General features: G+C 39.7%; 1 protein-coding gene and 1 pseudogene across 1 annotated transcript; both read left to right on the top strand.

The window, feature by feature from the left end:
- The first annotated feature begins 531 nt into the window (after positions 1–531).
- Positions 532–2,147, top strand: LOC129446165 (trace amine-associated receptor 13c-like; annotated as a pseudogene).
- Positions 2,148–4,954: 2,807 nt separating this feature from the next.
- Positions 4,955–5,977, top strand: LOC129446168 (trace amine-associated receptor 13c-like). The gene has a single exon (XM_055207118.2). The coding sequence runs from the start codon at positions 4,955–4,957 to the stop codon at positions 5,975–5,977; it is 1,023 nt and encodes a 340-aa protein (XP_055063093.2).
- Positions 5,978–9,980: the final 4,003 nt, after the last annotated feature.

The raw sequence follows: 9,980 nt of genomic DNA, 5'->3' as shown, positions 1-9,980 counted from the left end.
ATACGTTAGATCCAAGTTGTCATAAAGATTAAGTCTAGCAGTGTTATTTGCGCTTGTACTAAGTAATAAATGTTTTATATTGACCTTCTGTCGCAGTGAGGCAAGGCAAGACAAGGAAAGCGGATCCAACTGCAGTTTTAGAGTTTATTATAAATCCAAAAGGTACAAAAACAGGCAAGAATACAGCAGTAACACAGGCACGATAGAACATCAAACAGGATAAAACAACGACCGATGAACAGAGCCAGAACAGAAAGCTCAGGGGACTCTGGTTCAGACTTTTCAGCTGTCTCGGCTTTGGACTCTGGCATGGCGGTGGGCGACTCAGGTGACTCATGTGACTCAAGTGACTAAGGTGACTACCTTGGGTGCGGCGGCCATCTTGTGAACTGGCTCGAGTGCGGTGGCGGTCTTTTGAACTGGCTCGGGTGTGGTGGCCATCTTGTGAAATTGCTTGTTGCCTGCCGTTGCCATCTTGGCCATGCATCACCGCGCATCACCCGCAGATAACCAAAAATGGGTAAAGTGGCGGCACATGGGTGAAGTTGAGATGGCTGGTTACTGAAACCACGCCCGTCTAGCTTGATTCTAGTGAGAACATTGGCTGTTCAACCGTCACTCAAGTGGTCACGCCCTTAATAATGCAGAACTTTAAGGCTTAATATAATTTAAACAGATGAGTTACAAAAAAATCACCCCCCTCTCAGTTTTCATGGAGAGCAAAATTAGTTATAGACCAAAAGATTTGCTGCCATCTGGTACTGGACTGATCATACTGTACACCACAATTCCGACTGTTCATCTAACTTTATTAGATGAGATTATCTAAAACATAGAGGTATTCATTAGGCCCTATTTTCACATTTACATAACTTTAAGCTACTTGACAAAACAACAACAAAAGCTTTGTATGTGTTCCTTTGAGGTTTTAATAAAAAGTCATCATACAGCATCAGAGTGGGTGGTGAATGGGTTGGTCGGTCTGATTCAGATATTGTATAAATAAAACTTCAGTAAAGAGATCAGATCAAACTCCTATCAGGAGGAGACTTTACTCATGGCCTATGAGAAGGAAGATCATGAGACTCAGTACTGCTTTCCTGCCATTAACTCATCATGCATCAAGACAATACGCTCCACACATGAATACAATATCATGTATGTGTTTTTTTTCATTGCTGTCAGTATGGACTGTGTTTCTGAATCTGCTGGTGATCATCTCGATCTGTCACTTCAAGAAGCTTCACACTCCAACCAACATGCTCATTCTCTCTCTGGCTGTGGCCGACCTGTTCATGGGACTTATTGTGATACCCGGTGAGGCCATCAAACTGATTGAGACGTGCTGGTACTTTGGAGACATTTTCTGTGGACTGTTCATAATTTCCCTCGGACTGTTTCTCTCTGTATCTCTTAGTAATTTAGTTTTAATTGCTCTCGATCGTTTCACTGCTGTGATTTACCCTTTACTGTACACACAGAAAATAACCATGACTAAAAGTTTGGTGGCTATTTTTCTTAGCTGGTTTTTCTCATCAGCTTACAACACTTCCTTTGTGCTCAGTCATGGATATTTTGCCACTGATGTTTTACACAGATCTGGTGTGTGTTATGGAGAGTGTACCTTTATTACTAGTTTTGGCTGGAGGGTGTTTGATCTCTTTGTTATGTTCTTGATTCCTGGTATCACAATCATAACTTTATATTTGAGGATTTTCTTTGTTGCGCAACGACAAGTGAAAATTATAAACTCTCTGGTAAAGAGAGGAAAACGTCTAACAGAAGGTTCAGTGAAGAGGACATCTGACCACAAAGCCGCTCTCACATTAGGAATCATTGTGGCAATTCATCTGCTTTGTTATTTACCCTTTTTTATATTTTCTTTCACAGGTAATACAGTAATTCCTGTTGCCACGGCCAATTTCCTAACATGGACTATGTATGTGAACTCAAGTGTTAATCCCCTCATATATGCTTTCTTTTACCCCTGGTTTCGAAAGGCACTTAAACAAATCATCACTCTTAAAATATTTCATCAGGCGTCCGCTCTTATACACATTGTCACAGATCATCATTCATAATGCCTGTGTATGAGTAGTGCATTGTATCATTGTGTTTAATTCATTTGCTGTGTTTGTTGTAATGATTGTAAATCTAGGTGATTGTTGACATGCTGGCCACAATACTACTGTAAATACTGTATCTACAGTAAATGCATTACCCATACAGCACAATTTACAACACGATTTACAACAAAAACATGTTGCTAATAAGACAAAAGAGCATAGTAAAATATATAATACTGTAAGTACTCAAAACAAAACACCTATCTTCTTGTCCCTGTCTTGTTCTAGCAGGATTGGACTTTAATGATTTTGTTTAGTAAAATAAAGAAATAAGTAAATGTGTCTTTAATATATTCTGCAGTTTATATAGTAACATTATGACATTTGAGGTCATACTATATTGTGAATGTACTGGTTTTAACTACTTACATGGCATTCATAATACAACCACATACATATAGCTGATATTAATGATCACAACTGTCTTATGATTACAGTCTAATATTTTATATGGTCAGAGATCTTGAGGTTAGATGATCTGAAGTTTGATCTGAAACTGCTCATCTGCGCACAAGTTCAAGATCATTTATAGATTTCACAACTGAAAGAAAGGGGTAAGCGCGTTTTCTGCGTGTAGGTTTAGTTTATGAATCACACATACTGGAGAATGTGTGTACCTGTAAGTTAAATCTGAGCCATGCATATGCACATTCTGTACTAAGAGATAATTGTTTTATATAGGCCTTCTGTCACCTTAAGGCCAGGCAAAACAAGGAAAACAGATCAAACTGCAGTTTTAAAGTTTATTAAAAATGAAGTATTGTAAAGACAGAATTATTGTTTCTTGATCAAAATGTATAGTCCTGAAGGTCTTTTCTGTTTTGTGCACTTAGAGGACTTTGCTGAAAATTCCATTTGGCATTCAGTGGATTCTGCCAACAAAGCGGTGTTTCTAAATGGCCTCAGTCCAGGTTTTACCTCTATGGCTTTTAATAATATAACTATAATATAACTTTTAATTGTATTTTACAGTGCTAAAGGCACTTGCATTATAATAAATATATGGTATTGATTATTTAAATACCCAACATGACGAGAAAAACACAGATACACCATGTATAATCCAAATCGTGAATATTGTCTTCATGTTTTATCCGTTAAACAAATACAAACATTTGAGTCTTAGACCTTTCTAATGATGTATTGCTTGTTAAATGTTAAGTAAAATGTTCTGCACTAAATAAGTAAACAACAATAATTAGATTACAACCGCGAGGCTGCCCGTTATCTTTGACGAAAGCAATGATGTTTCCTGCACATCGATAAACAACGGCAAAGAGGTACCCTTTGCATTGGGAGATCTATTGTCAGCCTGTGAGATTACCGATGCATGATATATAAGAGGCAATAGCTTACTAATTTGTTTATTTATTTGTTTTCATTTTTAACTCATTTATTAAAAGGCACCTAATTGGTGGACAAAAAAGCTGATTTACGTTTAAGGCAACACCGTCATGACCGTAACCATCAAAACTGATGACATTAATCTGAGCGCGTTATTAAAGGCCGGGCCTGCTCTAGAATTTAGAGGGAGCAAAAACAACACACTTGCTGGTTTTAAACCCCTGCATGCCTAACAACCTTTTTAGTGCAAGAAAATGGTGTTGCATGGTATTACCATAGACTATTAAACAATATGGCGTAGTGTCCGTGACTTCACCCATTGGTTTGTGATGAGCATTTTTGAAGCTTAAAGTACACTGAAAAAAATGATTCATTGAATTTAATCAAATTTTTTAAGGTAAGTGGTTGCAATAAATTTATTTAAGCTACATTTAAACAAAAAAGATTAGTAAAGTAAAATAAAATATAAAACTTTTGTTTAAATGTAGCTTAAATAAATTGATTGCAACCACTTACCTTAAAAAAATTGATTAAATTCAATGAATCATTTTTTTCAGTGTAGGTGTTTCCTGCGTCGCCATCTTGGCTGCGCATCACTCGCGGATAATCGAAAATGGGTAAAGAGGCGGGACATGGGTGAAGCCGAGGTTGCTGGTTGCTGAAACCACACCCGCCTAGCTTGATTCTAGTAACAACAGTGGCTGTTCAACCGTCACTCAAGGGGTCAAGCCCTTAATAATGCAGAACTTTAAGGGTTAATATAATTTAAATGGATGAGTTACAAAAAAAATCACCCCCCTCACAGTTGTCATTCACCCCCCACACATTGGTCTAGCTATTTAGACAAAAAACACTTTTTGTACCAGGCTGTAAACATATTACTTTTTTTACTGTGAAGTTGAGCATTTTAACTTGGGGGTCTATGGGAATTGACTCCCTTTTGGAGCCAGTCTCTAGTGGCCAGTCAATGAATTGCAGTTTAAGTGACTTCCGTATTGGACTCGTCAGAGAGATCGGAAGGTTGCATACCAAAGTATACTCTAGATCCTCAAAACTCAATCATCTGTCTGACACAAAGCTGATTTAAATAGGGTCATGCAACAAGAAAATGATCCCAAACACACCAGCAAATCTACAACAGAATGGCTGAAAAAAATAATGAAGATTTGATGTCATCTGGTACTTGACTGATCATACTGTACACCACTATTCTGACTACTCAATCTCTGACTTTATTAGATGAGATGATCTAAAACAATATAGAGGTGTTCATTAGGCCCTATTTTCACACTTACATAACTTAAAGCTATTGATAAAACAACAACAAAAGCTTTGAGCATATTCATTTGAGGCTTTAATTATAAAAAAGTCATTATGCAGCATCAGAGTGGGTGGTAAATGGGTTGGTCAGCCTGATTCAGATACTGTATAAATAAAACTTCAGTAAAGAGATCAGATTAAACTCCTATCAGGAGACTTCACTCATGGCCTATGAGAAGGAAGATCATGAGACTCAATACTGCTTTCCTGCCATTAACTCATCATGCATCAAGACAAAACGCTCCACACATGAATACAATATCATGTATGTGTTTTTTTCATTGCTGTCAGTATGGACTGTGTTTATGAATCTGCTGGTGATCATCTCCATCTCTCACTTCAAGAAGCTTCACACTCCAACCAACATGCTCATTCTCTCTCTGGCTGTGGCCAACCTGTTCATAGGACTTATTGTGATACCTGTAGAGGCCATCAAACTGATCGAGACGTGCTGGTACTTTGGAGAAATTTTCTGTGGACTGTTTATAATTTTCCTTGGACTGTTTCTCTCTGTATCTCTTAGTAATTTAGTTTTAATTGCTCTCGATCGTTTCACTGCTGTGATTTACCCTTTACTGTACACACAGAAAATAACCATGACCAAAAGTTTAGTGGCTATTTTTCTCAGCTGGTTTTGCTCATTAGCTTACAACACTTCATTTGTGCTCAGTCATGGATATTTTGCCACTGATGTTTTACACAGATCTGGTGTTTGTTATGGAGAGTGTAGCTTTGATATTAGTTTTGGATGGAGAGTGCTTGATCTCTTTGTTTTTTTCTTGATTCCTGGTATCACAATCATAACTTTATATTTGAGGATCTTCTTTGTTGCACAACAACAAGTAAAAATTATAAACTCTCTGGTGAACAGAGGAAAACATCTAACAGAAGGTTCAGTGAAGAGGACATCTGAGCACAAAGCTGCTCTCACATTAGGAATCATTGTGGCAATTCATCTGCTTTGTTATGTACCCTTTTATATTTTTTCTTTCACAGGTAATACCGTAATTCCTGTTGCCACAGCCAATTTCCTAACATGGACAATGTATGTGAACTCAAGTGTTAATCCTCTCATATATGCTTTCTTTTACCCCTGGTTCAGAAAGGCACTTAAACACATCATCACTCTTAGAATATTTCATCAGGCATCCGCTCTTGTACACATTGTTACAGATCATCATTCATAATGTCTGTGCACTGAAAAAAATGATTAATTGAATTTAATCAATTTTTTTAAGGTAAGTGGTTGCAGTCAATTTGTTTAAGCTACATTTAAACCAAAAAGATTATTAATGTAAAATAAAATATAAAACTTTTGTTTAAATGTATCTTAAATAAATTGATTGCAACCACTTACCTTAAAAAAATTTATTAAATTCAATTAATCATTTTTTTCAGTGTGAATGAGTAGTGCATTGTATTACTGTGTTTAATTCATTTGCTGTATTTGTTGGAACGATTGTAAATCTAGGTGATTGATGACATGCTGGCCACACTACAGTACATATATCTACTATAAATACTGAGACATCTATCTACAGTAAATGCATTACCCATACAGCAGAATTTACACCACAGTTTACAACACAACCATGTTACTAATAAGACAAAAGAGCGTAGCAAAATATACAGTACTGTAAGTACTTTAAAGAAGCTATAAAACAAACCACCTTTTTAAATAGTCCATGGGCCCTATCTTGCACCCAGCGCAATTGACTTTGTCAGTGACGCATGTATCATTTCGTATTTTGCACCGGCGCACAGCGGGTTTTTCCCTCCACAGACGCACGTCGGCAAACTAGGGAATGAACTTGCGCTCCCTGGGTGGTTCAGCTCAAAAAAGGAGGCGTGTTCCGGCGCAAACCATCCCTGATGCTATTTTGCAGTTTCAAAAAAGCAATTGCGCCACTGACTAAAAAAAAACTAGTCTAAAGTCAGTGGCGCGTTGCGCGTGGTTCATTATGCTATTTTAAGGGCACACACTTTGCTGTCTAATCTACACAGTTGCAACAGTTATTTTTGCAAATCATAAGTTGTTACAATAAAAAATATTAACACATGAGATAAGGGAAATCATTGTGGTGAGCATTGTGGTGATAGTTTTTATTTATTGTGTGGCTGCGTTAAAAAATTATAATGCAAATAACGATTAAAATATTTTCATAAGTTTGTTGTGTGGCTGTATTACGTTTATTTTATGTAAATAATAATTAAAATGTATTCATAAGAAACCTTAATGGATATGAACTTGATTTGTAAGTGTACTTTGGGGTTGGACCTTGCCTGCGTTTCTTGGTTCCGATTTCAAAGCCCCCAAATCCTTTCAGCGGTGAGGGTGGACGCAGCGATGTCCTCTGCTGGCGTCAGGTCATGTGTAGAGGCAGATCCACCTCCCGTTACACGGCGTGCCCGATTTATGCTGGCAAGCTTGGGATTCCCTGTCTCCTGACATCATTGTAGCACTTGCCGCAACGATGAGGAAGTCAGCTGATGAGACAATTGTGGCTATTTCCTCTCACGCCTGTTTAACCTACGCTGATTTGGGCGGGTTTCTCCCATCCCCATACAAAACAACTTCTCTGTCTTTGACTGCTCTTACAAGAATGTGGGGCCCTATTATAACAATCTGAAACGCAAGTGCGAAGCGCAATGCGCAAGTGACTTTGTGGGCGGATCTTGGGCGCTGTTGCTATTTTCCCGGCGGGAGAAATAACTCTTGCGCCAAGCGCAAATCAATAAGGGTTGGTCTGAAGTAGGTTCATTATTCATAGGTGTGGTTTGGGCGTAAAATAAACCAATCAGAACGTCATCCATTACCTTTAAACGCAAGTGCGCAAGTTCCATGGCGGGTTGCTATTATTATGACAGATTTACCAGGCGCACGCCAGGAGCGGTTCACAGCCGAGGAGATCAACTTTCTTGTTAGAGCAGTCAAAGACAGAGAAGTTGCTTTGTATGGGGATGGGAGAAACCCGTCCAAATCAGCGTCGGTTAAACAGGCGTGGGAGGAAATAGCCACAATTGTCTCATCAGCTGGCTTCCCCATCGTTGCGCCAAGCGCTACAATGATGTCAGGAGACGGGGGAATCCCAAGCTTGCCAGCATAAATCGGGCACGCTGTGTAACAGGAGGTGGATCTGCCTCTGCACAGGACCTGACGCCAGCAGAGGACATCGCTGCGTCCATCCTCACCGCTGAAAGCCAAGAAACGCAACGTCCAACCCCAAAGTACACTTACAAATCAAGTTCACATACATTAAGGTTTCTTATGAAAACATTTTAATTATTATTTACATAAAATAAACGTAAGACCGCCACACAACAAACTTATGAAAATATTTTAATCGTTATTTGCATGATAATTTTTCAACCCAGCCACACAATAAATAAAAACGATCACCACAATGCTCACCACAATGATTTCCCTTATCTCATGTGTTAATATTTTTTATTGTAACAACTTATGATTTGCAAAAATAACTGTTGCATCTGTGTAGATTAGATAAGCAAAGTGTGTGCGCATTGTGCATGCTATACATTATGGTCAAGCATGCACCCTTAAAATAACATAATGAACAACGCGCAACGCGAACGCGCCACTGACTTTAGACTAGTTTTTTCTGGTCAGTGGCGCAATTGTTTTTTGAAACTGCAAATTAGCATCAGGGATGGTTTGAGCTGGAACACGCCTCCTTTTTTGCGCTGAACCGCCCAGGGAGCGCAAGTTCATTCCCTAGTTTTCCGACGTGCATCTGTGGAGGGAAAACCGCGCTGTGCGCCGGTGCAAAATACGAATGATATATGCGTCACTGACAAAGTCAATTGCGCTGGGTGCAAGATAGGGCCCTATGACACTAGAGGTCATACTATATTGTGAATATACTGGTTAACTACTTACATGGCATTCACAATATAACCACATATATATAGCTGATATTAATGATCACAACTGTCTTATGATTACTGTTTAATATTTTATATACTGTTCAGAGATCTAGAGGTCAGATGACCTTTCATCTGCAAAAGCAATAAAGATCATTTAGGTAACCATGGTTCCCTGAAATAACGGGAACAATCATTGCGCCAATTTGCTGACGCTATGGGGAAACTCTTGTTTACTCCGTGATTGAAGCCTATTGGTTAACGTCTGTAAAAATTACAGACCAATGGTGCCCGAACCTACGATGGGGCGGGGCTTACGCTCTATATAACGTGGGTTAGAACACCATTTCCCTTACCTAATTCGACTGAAGCACGAGCTGAATAAAGTGGCGACAAATGTATAGTACGGCCAGCATTGCAATGCTTGTTCCCGTTATTTCAGGGAACCATGGTTATGTGAGTACCCTAAACATTCCCTTTCAATACGGTTCACTTCGCATTGTGTCAGTTTGCTGAGCTATGGGGGAACATCATCCCATCACGCTGTGCATATACAACGGTTTAAAGTGCCTTACTGGAGAGACGCCGAACGGGGCCCTATTACCAGTCTAAACACGGCTTCATGCTGAAGCCTGAGTAAAAGCACCATATAAACATAATGACACGCATACGGGTGAATCCTTTAACGCATCGCGATATAAGTTACAGTAATATACAAGCCGGCGGGTTTGCAGAGCACGCCGCATGTGTGAACATGTAAGAGAAGGTAAGACAGCGAGTTAACTAAACGCGCAATACAATAAAGAGTATGACGGTGAGCTAACCGAAAGCACTGTGACTCATACATGTGACTCATGCACTTTCCTCCTGCACACTGAGCCGAGCTCTGTGCCCGGGAGGAAAAGGGATGTCCATCTCGATAGCGCTTTCAAACAGCTGTGCGTAACTTTGATTATTAAGTGGCCCGACTGCCATGGGTCCAGCGTGATATGAGGATGTGTACCACGGTGTCGTGAGGGCCAGCGCTTTGTGTTGGGCGTTGATGCTTGACCTCCTGTTCAGGTCTGTGCTGCTAAGGTTGTTTTGGCGGCACAGACTTAGGATGTTGAGCTGGCGGTGGTTTGGAATGGCCGACGTCAGCCGAGGAGGCGGGGCATCTGGGCAGGAAGTTGAGCATAGCGTGCAAGGATTTCTGAGCCTCCATGAAGCGCTGAGTAAAACCCTCAATGGTGGCGCTGCACAGACCCGACGCTGACACAGGGGAGTCAAGGAGAGCAACACGGTCTGTGTCCTTGATGTCTTTCAAGT

The sequence above is a fragment of the Misgurnus anguillicaudatus genome, chromosome 12, assembly GCF_027580225.2.
Source record: "Misgurnus anguillicaudatus chromosome 12, ASM2758022v2, whole genome shotgun sequence".
In the NCBI taxonomy this organism is placed as follows: domain Eukaryota; kingdom Metazoa; phylum Chordata; class Actinopteri; order Cypriniformes; family Cobitidae; genus Misgurnus; species Misgurnus anguillicaudatus.
Note: the sequence above shows the minus strand (reverse complement) of the source record. Positions and strands in the feature narration are given on the sequence as shown.